Here is a 17610-nt window from a genome sequence, read left to right as displayed (position 1 = left end):
CATATAGGTGGTGTAGACACCCCATGTTTAAGTAGCCCATTGGCTACTATACTACACACCCATAAATGTCCCTAAATTGAGTATCTAGGTGGCTCACCGGAAGACAGATTCTCTGAACCCAAGAAGGAGGACACCGAATAGTTGCAAAAAGCAAGAACTGAGGAGCAGCTACTGACATGTCCTCAACCCTACTAGCCTGCCTACAGTCCTCAGCAATTGCAACAAAGATGACTCGTCCTGCAGCAGCTCTGCATTTAGTCACCTGGGAGTTTTGCCTGCACTTCAAGAAGCACCAGGATCTCCTGTGGAGTAGCGGAGCTACTTCCCTGTACCCTGCAGGCACCCATGAAGAACCTTGAGGACGAAGGACCACCAAAAACCTGACACCAGAAAGCACTACTACACGGGTGAGTTGAAGTGGGCCAATGGCGCCAGTGTGGTTCCCAGACCCTTCAGGACATGAGCCCACCTTGAGTTCCTCAACTGTGGACTCCCTGAGTCCACCTGCAGCCTCTTTGTGCAGGCCCCCTCTACTGTGACCGTCTCCAGCGACCAAGACCCGATGCCTCACAACATCTCTGCACCTGGGCATCCGAAACCGAGGAGAAGACCATTAAAAGTGTCTATACATCCCCGAGCATCACAAGATCAGAGCCCCCCTGTTAATTCAGCCGGACTGGCCCTCCAGTCCCTACATGCAGCATCTCTTCCCCAGGACCGTTTCCAATTGAAACCAATGGGGCACCAGATGTCGTACATCATCTCTGTACCCGGTTGCCCCAGAGCTCCCCGAGGTGACATGTTGGTGATGCCTTGGACAGTGCCCCACACTTACCTTACCCCTGAAGATTGGTCCTGTAAGTTGATGTTGAATACCTGTATGTAATACATGTGCTTTTCTCCATAGGATTGCATTTTGCCTTTGAGACACTTAAAGTATTCTGCTTGGTTTTTTTCCAACTGCATCAGTATTTATTCTTGTAACAGTATTCTGTTGTTGAAACAAACAAAAGTAACTATTTTTCTAACACTTGGTCTTGAGTTCCTACTTGAGTGTCTGTCTCATCACTACCCTCTGATAAGCCTAACTGCTCGTCCACACTACCGCAAAAGAGAGCTTTTGGGATTGTAATTTGCAACCCTGTAAACCAATAAAGGTCACCTCGACTATCTGCATAGGGTCCCCATACATTGGTGCACTACATAGATAGCCAGCTTACTACACTCCTGATTTACACAATAAGTCATTTTGAATCAGCCTTATATATATGTACTCCTATGAAATACCACTACCAAATTCTTACCTTAATACGCCATTGCGCACGCTGTGGTCGGGTGACAGTTGTCCTCCATCCTTGAACCACTCTATCCTGGCCTCAGAAACTCCACCAAAAGCACAGTTAAACTGTGCAGTTCCGCCAATACCTTTCACGTCAATTTGTGGTGTGATGCGAACTATCAATGGAGCTAAGAAAAAGAATGAATGATGTGAGTTGTTTCTGGTTTGTCATCTACATCCCTTAGTATAAAATGTTTACCTTTATCTAGAAAATGCAACATCGGAATGATCTTCTCAGTAGTAAGCACATGATCTTTTCTATGTCCACTTGCCCTCCAAATAAAAAATAAAAATTACCTATGTGTAATGGTAGTTCTCCAGTATCGATATCTTCCATAGATTCACATGCTTGAATCATCGCCACTGAGCTAGAACTCCCATGGAAACATTACAACAGCAGTCCCATGTTAAACATAGCCTGTTAGCAGCCTAGCCACATCATTTTAAAATTACCCAAATATCAGCCCTATACACACCATGAGAGGCCACTATCCCTTAAATTTCAAAACACTCATGTGAAGGAACCAATATTGTTAGTGAGCCTCTCATGGGGAGGAGGGTGGATTGTATGTGAACATATGACAGACACCAGTACTGGAGAGCTACCATTTGTAGTAAGTAACTTTTTTCTTCTCCTGTATTGGATATTTTATAGTTTTGCATGCTTGAATCATAGTACCAAACAGTACATAACATTCAGAGTAAATTATAACAATGGCTGAAGGATAGTTCAAGTATGAATCACTCCAATAAAAACAATGACATAACACTGCTTGGTCTACTGCTGCATAGTTCTTACTGCCTCTTCCACACAGAAGTGTTGTGCAAAGCTGTGTACGTTCTTCCATGTTGCCACTCTGCATATGATTGTTAATGGTATTCATGTAAACAGAGCAGTAGATATCGTAACATTCCGGGGGCGTGGCTTCCGGCGTCAAGATGACGGTCGCACTCAGAGTGCTCTGGACCCCTCCGTCATCCGCCCTTAACTACCGCGGTCCAAAGGAGCAAAAAACGCTGTACATGGCTCCCCGGTGTCCCGGGGGCCCGTGGAGAAGTCTGCTGGGGCGATTTGGTGAAAAGCCGGCGGCTCGCCTGATCCCGTAAAGAGGAGTTCAAGATGGCGGCCGCTGCGAGATGCACCCGGCGGATCTGAGGTGGGCTTGGGAGACGACTGCTGCAGGTTGAGGGGCGGCGAGAGGCCCGGTGAGAGCTGGGGCACGCCCCGACGGTGGATCCCTGCCACTGGAGTGCCGACAGGCCCCCCCCCCCCTTGTCGAGGAGGAGGACACTGGGTGAGCGGCGCACGAGGCGCGGGTGCGGCCCGGGAGACTGGGGGCCCTCTCTGGCCACCCAAGCGGCTTGCGGTGCCGCGCTGGGGCCGTGGCGGAGGCCCTGGTCCCCGAGATTCCCCTACTAGAGGGAATTTAAATCTGGAGGCGTGCTAGGGATCAGGACCCGCCCGGAGATCCGAGTGGCGCCCCCGGGGGGGGCAAAGAAGTGAATCGGAGACCGGGAGGGGGTGGAAGGAGAAGACGAGCGGTGACACCCCCACCCCCCCATCCCTGCAGCAACAAGAGGGGGCTCGGGGGCCTGGGGGCTTGGTTCCGGCCTCTCTCGGGCCCGGGCGGAGCGCGAGCTGGACTGCGGCAGAATCCAGACTGCGAGCCGAGCAGTGGAGGACAACACCTTGGGGCAAGTGGATATCCTGGGTTCCGGGTCGTGCTTGGTTGACCTTAGACCCTGGTCGTAACGACTCGAGAGATTGAGAGCGAGGTCGTGACGGCGCGGGGCCTACAGTGGAGGTGCAGAGCCCTTAAGGTGGAGAGGCCTGGGTCTGGGACTCAGACGGGTCCCCCCCAACTGGTGGAGAGAGTGAGAAAGGGACCTGAAAAGAAGGGGCCAACGGTGCCATCGCCGGCCGTCCTTATGTGATCAGACACAGCGAGCCCCCCCACAGTCCAAGGTACTTAACAACGCACTAAATTCTCAGGCTTGAAACCGCATTAAGGAAGGTGTGGCCCACCTGACACCCGCCTCAAGTGCCACGATGGGAAAAGATAAAACGAACAAACAACCTCCGCCCTCCCAACAAAAAATCGACCAGTTCACGACTACGACGGGCCAACGAGGAGGGGGAGAAGTGGCTGGTGGGGGTTCGGCCCCGGATGGGGTGAGTGCCATTCTCCAAGCTATTCAATCATCGCAGATAGCCGTGGAAACAAAAATTGGTGAGGTGCGAGTGGACATGGGCCTCATCAGACAGGACCTTAGAAATGCAGTAACCCGAATTACGGAAGTGGAAACCCGAGTCTCCCAAACCGAAAACGATTTGTCTGACCTCAAAGCCAAAGTAGCCCAGCTACAATCCCGAACCGGCGAGCTTCACCGCCGTGCAGAAGATGCGGAAAACCGGGCCAGGCGCAACAACCTACGCTTCATAGGTTTCCCGGAGGGCATAGAGGATGACAAGGCCGCCGAATTCCTGGAGACGTGGATCAAATCTTGGATGCCTGACCAATCCCTCTCGCCCTTGTTTGCAATTGAAAGAGCCCACAGGGCGCTCGCACCTCACCCACCCCCGGGCGGCCCGAGGCGCCCGATGATCGCACGATTCCTTAACTTTAAGGACAGAGACAATATCCTCAGGGAAGCGAGGCGGCAAGAGGGTACGCAGTGGGAAAACCACAAAATCCTAATTTTCCCGGACTACACCAGATAAGTCCAAACCCGCCGTAGGTCGTACGAACATGTTAAGCAAAAACTAAGGGCAATGCAGCTCTCGTACATGCTCCTTTTCCCCGCACGCCTCAAAGTCCTCATGGCTGGGAAAGCCTACTTTTTTGATTCTCCTGAGGAAGCTTGGGACTGGCTGACAGAGGAGGGCATCGGAGCCCGAAAGGGTCCCCCCGGGACCACTGGAAGAACCCCACATGTCGGGCCCTCACCATCAGAGGGGCCCCGGAGGAGCGGGCGGCGCACCAGATCCCGGAGAGGCAGACAGAAAGACTCGATCGCTCCTGCGGAGGATGAAACAGCTCGGGACTCTGGTCCTCATGCCGAATCTAACACTGAGGTTCTTCCGGTGTCTCGAACACCGTCCCGACCCGCCGAGGATGGGCGATTGAGTCAGTCTCCGGTACTCGGCTGACGGGAGGTGTGGGACCCCTGCGCGAGACGTAGGGGGATTCGGGCTTCGCTTGATCCTCTCGGGCGACCCCTAGAGAGATTAACATTGATAGCTCCGGAGACTTCCTAGAGTATGGTGTTGAACGCTTGATTTGTGACTGCTAATTACAATTGATCCGAAAGAAAGGAGGGGTCCATCACTCCACTCCAATGACAGTTTTACTGGCTGTCTGGTTTTGGTTGGGTACATGGGCGACAGATGCTTCCGGGGGGGGGGGGGAGAATGGGGAGTGGGGGAGTTTAGGGGGGAGGGGAAGTTTAAGTTAGGTTTAAGAGGCGACAAATTAGTTAGCCTGGTTTGTAGATTTAAAATTTTCACGGTCACGTCCGAAATGGTCATCCCTGGGCCTGCACCCACACATCCAAACATGCCCAACATCGGCACACCTCACGCTTGGCCCTCAGTAACCCAGGTCCTCTCCTGGAATGTAAACGGCCTGTTAGACAAGATCAAAAGATCGGCAGTATTTAACACCCTCCGCAGGTATTGCCCCTCAGTAGTTCTCCTGCAAGAGACCCATCTTCTTGGGTCCAGATGCCCTATGCTTGCGAGAGGAGGATACAATAGGGTATACCATGCAGGGTTTTCCAGAGGCTCTAGAGGAGTGGCCATTCTGCTCCACCGATCTTTGCCTATGGTAATCACTTCCACGCAATCTGACTCACAAGGTAGATTCATGGTGGTCATGGGGACTCTTCACGGACAACCGCTAAACTTGGTGTGCGCCTATGCGCCCCCGGCAAATCTGGACTCCTTCCTACTTTCGCTCCACCGAGTAACCTCAGGATTACCCCAAGGAACTACCCTACTGGGAGGAGACTTCAACGCGGTCCTTGACCCAAAGCTGGACATTTCTGGGGAAAGTACCATAAATAGATCCAAGCGGGCCTCAGCCCTAAGTAGTTGGGCGGAGAGCCTCGGCTTGTGTGAGGTGTGGCGCACCTGGCATCCCAGAGAACGCCAATACACACATACTTTGGCAGCCCACCAGACGCAATCCAGAATAGACCTGGTGTTCATGCCCGCCCTAGATTTCTTAAAAGTCGCAGGGGCAGAGATTCTTCCACGGGGGGTCTCCGATCATGCACCAATACGGCTCCGACTGGGTAGAGCAGACCTTACCAGACGGCCTATGTGGCGCTTGAACGCGTGGCACTTACAAGATACAGAGTACACCCAAGAGATCAGGTTGCACCTCGACCAATATTTCGAATTAAATGAGGGCTCGGTTCGGTCCCCAGGAATGTTATGGGCTGCCTGCAAGGCCACTATTAGAGGACATGCCAGAAGCATTCTTCGGTCCCGTGAACGGGATCAAAACTCCCAGATCACCGAGCTAGAGAACAAGGCCCGGAGACTCGAATGCCAACATAAAAACTTGGCATCAGCCTCGACCATGAGGAAACTGACCAGGGTAAGAGAAGATATTAAACATAGAATGCTAGATTCAGCCAAGCACATGTGGAGAGCCTCAGCAGGCCGAATTTATGGATGGGGGGATAAAAACGGGAAGCTACTGCATTGGCTGGCCACCCGCCCCATGGCTAACAGAATTATACCGGAGATCTTAGATGACTCGGGTACTCTTGTCAAAACAGCAGTGGAAATCGCACATAGCTTCGCCTCCTACTACGCCCGTCTATACGCCAGGCACCCACGCCCTGCTGTTGAGAGAGAGTCCCCCCCTACTAAATGAGATTACCCTTCCCGGGGTAACCCCAGAGGTGAGAGACAGACTGGACGAGGCCATCGGTCTTGTAGAAGTCTGCAACGCAATATCGGGACTGGCATCAGGCAAAACACCAGGCCTGACGGCTTTCCAGCGGAATTTTATAGTAAATGCAGCGATATTCTGGGTCCCCATCTGCTCAACATGTACGAAGAAGTGGAGAATCAAGGCCGCTTCCCAACAGAGATTGATCAAGCCACTATTGTGGTAATCCCCAAAACCCAACCCCCCATCACGACAATGTTCAGCGTACCGGCCTATCTCGCTCCTAAATGTGGAAGTCAAGGTGCTCTCTTCGATCCTTGCTTCCAGACTGAAGGAGGTAATGCCCACGCTGGTGCACCCTGACCAGTGTGGTTTTATGCCCACTCGTAGCACAAGGCACTGCATCAGACGATTACATCTTGCTTTGGCGCACCGCAAAGCGCTATTGCATATGCAATTGGCACTGCTTTTACTCGACTTCGAAAAGGCCTTTGATACGGTAGATTGGTCCTACCTCAATCAGGTCCTATATAAAAACGGGCTTGGACCTAAATTCCGGGGATTGGTGAAACTCCTATACTCTAACCCGACGGCTCGAATCAGGGTGAATGGAGTAGTCTCCGACCCAATCCCCATTGGCCGTGGGACTCGACAGGGATGCCCGTTATCTCCCCTGCTCTTCGCACTAGTGATAGAGCCACTGGCGATACTAATGAGAAGCGACCCACAGATCGAGGGCTGGCACTGGCCCTCTGGTTCGGAAGACAGAGTGGCTTTGTACGCAGATGATGTGCTCCTGTATATCTCCAACCCATCCAAAAGCGGCCCACGCGTCCTAGAGATCCTTAGACTTTTCGCGGAAGCCTCAGGGCTGACCCTGAACCCAGCCAAATCTTTACTGATCCCCCTTCATCGCTCGCACGACTGTATAGATTGGCAACGGAATATCCCTGTACGGAGAAACAGCTTTAAATACCTCGGGATACATATCTCACTTCTCCCCGAGCTAGCGTGGGAACTCAATGTCACGCTGCTTTCAAAGAAAATCAAAATCGACCTTCTGCGCTGGAAGGCCCTCCCCTTGAATTTACTGGGTAGAATAGCGCTGTACAAGATGATGATTCTCCCCAGGCTCTTATACCTCCTGCAGAATTTCCCACACCCCATCCCCGTGAGATGGTTCAAGGAGATGGACTCTTTAGCACGCCAATTCATATGGAGTGGCTCACGTACAAGATTGTCGCTTAAAACCTGTCAGAGGGATGTATATGAGGGTGGACTGGGCATGTCGAAAATTCAATACTATTATCTAGCGATGCACACACTTATAATCAATGACTGGATGGGAGGTGGATGGATAGACCCCGCATACCAACTAGAATTACAGACAATGGGCTACCCACGGATCCTTGACATACTCTACGGGAGCCCGATACCCCGGGATACTCCAGATGTGACCAAAGTGGTACTTCTGGGATGGCGTACAGCCCAGAAAGTGACGGGGTGGTGGGGACGTCTAACCCAACAAACCCTGCTATGGCATGGGAAGCAGCTGATACATGTGGCAGGTCTGGAGGGCTTTCAGAAATGGGACACCATAGGGATCTCCACGCTGGGAGATATTTGGAGAGGGACACATATACGATCTTTTCAAGACCTCCAGAAACAATATTCCTTAAACAAAACACAGTTCCACCGATATCTCCAATTACGCCATGCCCTACTAGTTCACCTGCAGACAGGAGACACCATACCCGAGCACAGCCCCATGGAAGCCAAGGCACTGATGGGAGACCTGGGAAGGGGAGGGGTTTCTCAGATTTATTGCACCTTAATCACCGCCACTGGGGGACCCCTGAGAGAGCTTCGCCAAAGGTGGGAGAGTTGGGTGGGATCCATGGAGGAAGCGGACTGGACAGAAGCACTAATGGCCCCACGCTCCCTAACAATGGCCACACGCTTCCGTTTAATACAATCCTATTTCCTACATGCCGCATACCTCACACCCGCCATGTTACATAAAGCAGGCCTCCACCCCACAGCGGAATGCCCCCGTTGCAGGTATCATACAGCAGATTTCTACCACATGGTATGGACATGCCTGATTATAATGGCCTATTGGGAAAAGGTGGTGCAAGAGATATCTGAGGTCCTACAGGAGGAGGTAAAGAGGTCGCCACTGCCCCTCCTTCTCGGGGTCATGGGAGATCCAGAGCTACGAAGAGCAGATCGGTCCTTCTTAGGGGTGGCGTGTCTAGTGGCCAAAAGGGACATAATGGCAGATTGGAAGGCCAGGGTGGCTCCGGCACTGGCTAAGTGGAGACGGGGAGTGGATTGGTGTGCGCAGCGGGAGAAACTTGTGTATGAGGCCAGAGGTTGCTTACACAAACATAAGAAGATATGGGGGAAGTGGGAGGATGTAGCGGGCCTTTAAGAGTGGATGGTGAGCAACATTTAGTAATAAAAGGGGCAGGGACCGAGGACTTGACCATTACTGTTTTGATGCACGTTGGCATCATGTTGTACTGTATTCATAATTGTTTTATGCAAAATTTAATAAAATCTCTTTATCAAAAAAAAAAAGATATCGTAACATTCCTAGTAGAATCAGCTTTCATTTTGTTGCACAGTGGCCAGCCTGCTTTTACATGGCAAAATGAAATGGCAGATGCAACCCATTTGGCAACATCCAGATTACAAATGGCTTCTCCCTTGCATGGTTTCCCAAAGGCAATTAAAAGCTGATATGACTTCTGCACATCTTTTTCCTGTCCAAGTATAATTACATTTTTTATACCTAGAGAATATACGGTTCTCTCCAGAACTGTGCTTGGATTTGGAAACAATGTTTTAGTATAAATGGTTCACTTAAATGGAAGTCCAAGGGCACTTTAGGCATAAACTGTGGGTTAGTGCTCAATGTTTTCCTCTCATTGCAAAAGTGGAGATATGGTATTTCATGAAGGCCTGACCCTCTACGCTGATGTCAATGCTAGATGTAAGGGCACCTTCCATGAAAGGAATTTTCTTCCTGCCCTGTGAATAGATTCAAATGGTGCTCTGACAAGCTCCAACAGGACTGTGTAGAATTTGCAAAGTGGAGAGACAAAACCAGAGATTTCCTTTAATGAACTCTTTAGTAAGTGTATTAGTACATAGAGAAGGTTTGACCTGTTGAAGCTTGAATCTTTTTCCATTTAGCATAGTAGGCTCTATTTGTTGAAAGAGATTGCGCCCAGGCCAACACTTTTCTGATATGCTCAGATTGGAAAATTCATATTGTTCAGGAACCAAGCGTGCAACTTCAGAGATGCTGGGCTAGGATGTTGGATTTGACCAGCTGCTCTGATCAAAGGGATCTGCTGCGGCACCAACACCATCTGTGGAGCTTTAAAGAGTAGCAGGAACTCCATAAACGAAAATTGGCTCAGCTATGCTGATGAAATCAGAATTATTTGGTAAAGTGCCAGTCTTATTTACCACAGTACTTGAAGGACCAGAAGAAGAGGCGAAGTGCATACACAAATGTCCTTGACCATGGTATCAAAAGGTGTTTTCCCCTTATAAACCTGGTCACATCCACTTGCTTGCACAGCACTCACATTTGCAATTCATGTTTGTTGCAAAAAGACTGATGTTTAGCTTATACCAGCTCTTGAACACTTTGCAGACTTGGGTTTGATGCAGTTTCCATTTGTGACATTCATGTGCACTTTGACTCCAGGCATTCCCCCAAGCTGTTGTCCTCTATAGGCAGATGTCCTGCTGTTAGAATTAAAGGCTTATGGAAGGAAGTAGAGCCTAAAAGGCATTTGAATTGACACAGTGACCCATTTTTTGACTATTCCAAACTACTAAATCTTGCAGTCTCTCTTACAAATGAAATACTTTTCCTTTTCTTGTGTCCAATATTGCCCCTGTGAGGCCCAACGTTTTAAACAGATTCTGACAAGACTGCACTGAATTCCTGTTGGAAGTGTCTTTTGGGCCTTTTATGAGCCAGTCATCCAAACAGGGAAACATTGATAACTATTGTTTCCTTAAATTTGCTGCTACTGGTGAAATCCATTTTGTAAACATCCTTTGGGCTGACTCTAGTTCAAATGGCAGCATCCTGAGATAATAGTGAAAACCGGCCATTTGGAAAAGCAAATATTTTCTATGGCTGGGGTGAACATGGATGTATCTGAAGGTATGCATCTTGTAGGTTAGGACGGTCATTAATTCAGATTCCCCTACACATGGAGAATATCCTACAAGGAAACCATGCTGAACGTTGCTAGTTTTGAGTAAACAACTGAGCTGGTGCAGATCTACAATTGGTTTCCTTTCCCTGAATAAAAACAAACAAGAATACAATCCATTATCTAGCTGGGTTTGGGGCACTTCTCTATAGCACTTTTCTTTATCAGGGAGAGTTTTTCCTCTTGTAATCTACACAGATGGTGCATTCTGGTTGATGGTGTTCTTAGAGGAGTATCGTATAAAAATATGGCCAGTCTCTACTAAATCGAGACCCATCTGTCTGTTGTGATGCTACTCAAACATTCTGTTCAAGAGGAAGTTTCCCAACTACTTGGTGAAGGTGTGGTAATCTGCAGAGTGGGGTGCATTAGTGCCTGCAATTCTTCAGTGCATCCTCCAGTGTCTAGTGGCATGGATAATGTAGTGCTTCTCTTTGGAGAATATACAATTAATGATGGTCAGTAATAAGGTACACACTGATGACATGACTGGCTTGTATGGTATATCCATCCCTCTTAGCTGGCTGTCCTATGCCCTTATAAGGCCGAAAGAGTTGCTGTCTATGCTGTTGAAGTGCTCACAGTGATCCTACAGTTTTAGTGTCCTTCTCTATAGACTACAATGCCTTGTCTATGTTCATCAAAAAGTAATTTACCCTTAAATGGCGTATCCAACATGTTACTCTGCACATCTGGTCTAAAGGATGTAAAGCGGAGCCACCCATTTCTAGTAAAGAAAGCAGCTCTAACAAACTATCTGAAACCTGCAGCCATCGTATAACATTTAACCCATGCTATTCAAGCACCTACCGTCTCTCTCTTCTTTCCCCCACCCCCAAAAATAAGTGAAGGGGGTAGACTGATTTTTAGACCATCGTTATGCCACTTGCATAACATCTTCGTCTGCTTACTGATGACCTATTAGGCAGGCTGGAGTAGTATCCAGCGCCGTATATTTTTCATTCAGCTGATGGAGATGGACAACTGCTGACACTGTGGCTAGCAATGAGAGGCCTTTGTTGCATAAGTGATTGTTAATTGGTAATTGTAGGAAAATGGCTCCCTGTAGCAGTTACCCTCCACTTTTTGCCTGATATTGATGCTGACTTGACTAAGAAGTGTGCTGGGACCCTGCTAACCAGGCCCCAGCACCAGTGTTCTTTCACTAAAAATGTACCATTGTTTCCACAATTGGCACACAGATAGGTCCCTTTTAAAAGGTATCAGTGGTACCAAGGGCCCTGTGACCACGGAAGGTCCCTAAGAGCTGCAGCATGTGTTGTGCCACCCTAAGGAACCCCTCACCTAGTGATAACATCCCCCAGCTCTCCTGAGCTCGAGTCCACTGTGGTTTCACTCCTCCTGGACTCCCTAACACATGCAGCCTCAGACCACAAGACCCCTTAACTGCAAGCACTCACAGGCACAGAAACTCAATACCAAAGGACACCCCTGCAACAGTCGCCCTTGGGCCTTGGTGAAGAGGATTGTAGGAAAATGGCTCCCTGTGGCAGTTACCCCCCACTTTTTGCCTGATATTGATGCTGACTTGACTGAGAAGTGTGCTGGGACCCTGCTAACCAGGCCCCAGCACCATTGTTCTTTCACTAAAAATGTACCATTGTTTCCACAATTGGCACACAGATAGGTCCCTTTTAAAAGGTATCAGTGGTACCAAGGGCCCTGTGACCACGGAAGGTCCCTAAGAGCTGCAGCATGTGTTGTGCCACCCTAAGGAACCCCTCACCTAACACATGCACACTGCCATTGCAGATTGTGTGTGTGTTGGTGGGGAGAAAAAGGAAAAGTCAACATGGCATCCCCCTCAGGATGCCAGGCACACAAAACATTGCCAGTGGCATAGGTATGTCACCCCTCTAGCAGGCCTTAAAGCCTTAAGGCAGGGTGCACTATACCACAGGTGAGGGTATAGCTGCATGAGCAATATGCCCCTACAGTGTCTAAGTCTACTCTTAGACATTGTAAGTACAGTGTGGCCATATTAAGTAGATGGTCTGGGAGTTTGTCAAAACGAACTCCACAGCTCCATAATGGCTACACTGAACACTAGGAAGTTTGGTATCAAACTTCTCAGAATAAGCCCACACTGATGCCAGTGCTGGATTTATTAAAAATGCACACAGAGGGCATCTTAGAGATGCCCCCTGTATTTTACCCCAATCCTTCAGTGCAGGACTGACTGGTCTGTGCCAGCCTGCCACTGAGAATAGTTTCTGACCCTCTGGGGTGAGAGCCTTTGTGCTCTCTAGGGCCAGAAACAAAGCCCGCACTGGGTGGAGGTGCTTCCCACCTCCCCCTGCAGGAACTGATACACCTAGCAGTGAGCCTCAAAGGCTCAGGCTTCATGTTACAATGTCCCATGGCACTCCAGCTAGTGGAGATGCCCACCCCCCCGGACACAGCCCCCACTTTTGGCAGCAAGTTCGAGGAGATAATGAGAAAAACAAGGAGTCACCACCCCCTCAGCCAGGTCCACCCCATGGTGACCAGAGCTGAAGTGACCGCCTCCTTGAAAAATCCTTCATCTTGTTTTGGAGGATTTAGCCGATAGGATTAGAGATGTGCCCCCTCCCCACAGGGAGGACGCACAACAAGGGTGTACCCACCCTCAGGGACAGTAGAAATTGGCTACTGCCCTCCAGCCCTAAACACACCCCTAAATTGAGTATTTAGGGGCAACACCGAACCCAGAAAAACAGATTCCTGCAAACTGAAACAAGTAGGATTGCTGGCCTGAAAGCCCCACAGAGACGACAGACGACAACTGACTTGGCCCCAGCCAACCGGCCTGTCTCCAGACTCGGAGAACCTGCACAGCGATGCATCCATCGGGACCAGCGACCTCGGAAGACTCAGAGTACTGACTTGTACCTAAAGTACCAAGAAACTCCTGTGGACAGCGGCTCTGTCCAAAATTGCAACAAAGAAACCATCTCCTAGAAGACTCCAGCCTTACTCCGGAAGCGTGAGTCTTCACACACTGCACCCGACGCCCCTGGCTAGCGTACAGAAGAACACACACTGGAGAGAGGACCCCCAGTCGACTCCAACGATGTGGACACCCTGAGTCCACCTCCCTGCACCCCCACAGTGACGCCTGCAGAGAGGATCCACAGGCTCCCCCTGACCGCAACTGCCCAGTAACAAAGGAGCCCAAAGCCTGGAGAAGCACTGCACCTGCAGCCCCAAGGACTGAGAGGAACCAACCACCGGTGCAGGAGTGACCAGCAGGCAGCCCTCATCCTGGCCCAGTCCGTGGCTGGCCCAAGAAGCCCCCTGTGCCCTGCCTGCATCGCCAGAGTGACCCCCGGGTCTCTCCATTGTTCCCTATCTACAACCCGATGCCTTGTTCACACAGTGCACCCGGCCGCCCCTGTGCTGCTGAGGGTGTATTTTGTGTGCCTGTTTGGGACCCCCCAGCCCTCTACAAATCCCCCCCCGGTCTGCTCCCCGGGGACGCAGGTACTTACCTGCTAGCAGACTGCAACCAAAGCACCCCTGTTCTCCATAGGCACCTATGTTATTTGGGCCCTACTTTGACCTCTGCACCTGACCGGCCCTGTGTTGCTGGTGCTGGGTGTTTGGGGTTAACAAACCCCCAACGGTGGGCTGCCTATTCCCAGAAGACTGAACTTGTAAGTGGTTTACTTACCTGAGAAACTAACTATTACTTACCTCCCTCAGGAACTGTTGATTTTTGCACTGTCCACTTTTAAAATAGCTATTTGCCATTTTTGCCAAAACTGTGTACGTTACTGTTTTAATTCGAAGTTCCACACTTACCTATGTCAAGTACGTTACAAGTTATGTACTTACCTAAAATCTGAATCTTGTGGTTCTAAAATAAATTAAGAAAATAATATTTTTCTTTATAAAAACCTATTGGCCTGAGTTAAGTCTGAGTGTGTGTTCTCATTTATTGCCTGTGTGTGTACAACAAATGCTTAACACTGCCCTCTGATAAGCCTACTGCTCGACCACACTACCACAAATAGAGCATTAGTATTATCTAATTTTGCCACTATCAACCTCTAAGGGGAACCCTCGGACTCTGTGCACACTATCTCTCACTTTGAGATAGTATATACAGAGCCAACTACCTACAATAATGACTTCACTGACTTTTCTGGTGCATCTTTGAAGTCATAAAGGAAACAGACAACAACCTTTGCTGGTAAAAGTAGATCAAAAAGTGTGAATACCATTTCAATATTATAATGAAATCATGCTTTGTAATCTGATGGAGAGTCTACAGCCACTAGAAAATCCAATTAAGAGGCTATATAGTCATCCCATTACAGGGGTTTTGGAGAAGTGTCTTCCATCACCTGTTGTGAAACTAGTCTGACCCAGAGTTATAATCAAATGAGCTGGTTGTTGTGTTTGAGTTGGAAATATGGGCTGGGAAACAGGTTCTACATTTATGTCCAGGAGGCACTGTTGGTGGTACCCTTAATGGGGCTTCTTGACTTAAATTGCCGTTGGCCCTTATCTGGAAATCACCTATGTCATCATTTTCAGACCCTGCACAAGGGCTATTGGGATTTGGATCATGGTACTGCTGGTCCTCGTAGTAGGAGTCATATTCTTAGTGAGATTGCAAGTTTGCCTCTGGGCTAGGAGGGCCTACCATAGGGGTGACTTACAGTGACCTGTAATGAAAGGGTGCATGCATCTTTTCACGCAGGCTGCAATGGCAGGCTGCAGACACCTTTTGCATGGACTCCCATGGGTGGCTCAATACATGATGAGGCCCATGGGGAACCCCTGGTGCCACAATGCACTGGGTACCCAAGTACCATATACTAGGGACTTATATGGGGGCACTAGTATGCCAATTGTGTGGTGTGCAAAGTCCTAAGCAACCAAATTTAGAGGGAGATAACACATTCACTAGGGGTCCTGGTTTGCAGGATTCCAGTGAAAACAGTCAAAGCATACTGACAGCAGGCAAAAAGTGGGGGTAACCATGCCAAAAAGAGGGTACTTTCCTACAACTGGTCAACACAAGTGGTCCAACTACATAATGGCTTCTCCAAACCTAGGCATTTTATAGTATCAAACATGTTGGAATCATGCAACTACACCGATTCCAGTGCTAGTTCCATGATACCATGTAATCTGGGGGTTCCTTAGAGGATCCCCCAGTTCTGCCTGTGCAGCCTTATGGGGTTTAGCTGCTAGATGACCCCAAACACTGTTCTGCCCTCCTGCTGGTGAACCTGGTTCAGGCGGGAGAGGCAGAACAAAGGATTTCCTGCAAGGGAAAGGTGTGACCACCTTCCCCTCTGTATTAGGTGTCTAAGGGCTGGGGTGGGGTGGCCTCTGAGTGACACCAGACTGCTTTGAAGGGCACATCTGGTGTTCGATTTGCACTAGTTCAGGAACCTCCGGCTCCCGCTCTGGTGCGGCACAAATGACAGGGGAGTGACAACCCCCTTGTCCAGCTCCTCCCCTAGGGAGGTGCACAGAGTTCTGCCAAGTGGCCACTTGATTCTGCCATCTTGAAAATAAAATGTGCAGAGGCCCCTTGGGGCATCTGACTGGTTAGGCCAGGTAGATGACATATCTGACACCCCTCTGATAGGTGGGTCACTTCAGAGAGTGACCAACTCCCTTTTAGGGTTACTTAAGGGCTCCCCCGTGGGCAGGTCCTCAGAATCGTCAAGCAAGACTCTCAAAGGAAGTCTCTTTTCAAGACATCATCTGCTCCTGGCCTCTGGAACTGCTGCTGGTCTGTTTTGGAATCGAACAAGTCTGCTTCTGGTGGGAAGGCTCCCATTGCAACATTGTTTTTCCAGATCCTGCAAGAATTCTGCAATCTCCAAAGCTGTGCATTCTCCAGGGTCACAAGGACTCTGCACCTGAAAGCACGAAGGAATCTCTTGTGGAGTGAAGGACTCACTCCCCTGCATCCACAGGCACCTCAAAACAACGTCGACCGATGGGGTCTTCTGTCCCACGGACATTGAAAGGCTCTGCTTCACAGGTGGTGAGTCTGTGGCTTTCTCTGGGTCCTTCTTGTCTTCCGATCAACTTGGGAGACTTTAGACCCCTGCTCCTGCCACTGGACTGGAACACCTGTGCACTGAGACTGTTGCACTTGCTAAGGCTTGTTGACTTTTCCTCCAGGAGATCTTCAGGCACCAAGAAGTCCTGGCCTTCAGCACTTCAACAACTTGAAGATTACCCCCTGTCCTGAAACTATTGCGATGTGGGACTTCTGTTTTGTTGTGCTGCTGAGGCCTCCTTGTGACTCCCTATGTTCATCGCCTGAGGGTCACTCATGACTTCTGCTGATCTTCCCGCGTGCTGAGGACCAGCCCCCTCAAGGGTAAAGTCTCCTAGACCTTCCTAGTCCCCAAACCTCTGCAATTACCTTTTCAGCTCCTGCTTGTATTTGCCAGTGCTCGTTGGTGATCTGGCTAGTTAATGACCCTCGTGCAATCTGGCGACTGACGAGCGACAGCTCATAGGTGACTCCTGGGATCTTCTGCAGCTCTTTAACCCCGCAGCTGGACTTCTTTCTCCACCGACTTGCAGGAACTTCACCTCTATGAGGGTCGGCATTGCCACCTGGGCACCTCCAAGGGTGCTGGACTCTGTCCCCTTCCTTTTCAGGTCCTCCATGTCCAGAATCCATTCCTGGGTTCCACCGGCCCGGTCCACTGGTCATGACAGCAGCAGGACAATATTAGGATTCCACTAACTTCAGAGCGAGTCCCTTCTCCCCTTTGCATCCGGGTGCCCTGTTGTAGGTACTCCTGTCTTCTGGGTATCTTCAAGTGGGGGCACTTGCCAACCTTTCTCTTTTCTGTTGGTTTCCTCGAGGTCCACTGGGAAGGGTCCTTAATCACACAAACTCCAACTACTACTCCCTGTGTTAGTCTATAGGACCACTAGGTGGGTAACTAACTTGCACCTGGTTGCTGGGAACACTTACTGTACTTTCCTCTGGTGTTTGTTTGCCCCCAGTCCCTTGCTAACTACCACACTTACCTTGGTTGGATTCACTATTTCACATTCCACTTTTTTAGTGTATGGTTTGGCCTTTCCATAAGGCCCCATGTATTTTTGTATGCTATTTCTGATGGTTATCTTG

The 17610-nt window shown here is 49.7% G+C and overlaps 1 protein-coding gene across 7 annotated transcripts in view; it reads right to left on the bottom strand.

Moving 5' to 3' along the window:
• Positions 1 to 17610, bottom strand: part of HSPG2 (heparan sulfate proteoglycan 2) — a 933800-nt gene that overhangs the window by 140708 nt on the left and 775482 nt on the right. For all 7 annotated transcript variants that reach the window (XM_069240056.1, XM_069240057.1, XM_069240060.1 and 4 more), the window contains one exon: positions 1305 to 1467. In XM_069240056.1, coding sequence (XP_069096157.1) covers positions 1305 to 1467 — 163 coding nt within the window. The remainder of the gene's footprint in view (positions 1 to 1304; positions 1468 to 17610) is intronic.

Source organism: Pleurodeles waltl, chromosome 6, assembly GCF_031143425.1.
Source record: "Pleurodeles waltl isolate 20211129_DDA chromosome 6, aPleWal1.hap1.20221129, whole genome shotgun sequence".
NCBI lineage: Eukaryota > Metazoa > Chordata > Amphibia > Caudata > Salamandridae > Pleurodeles > Pleurodeles waltl.
Note: the sequence above shows the minus strand (reverse complement) of the source record. Positions and strands in the feature narration are given on the sequence as shown.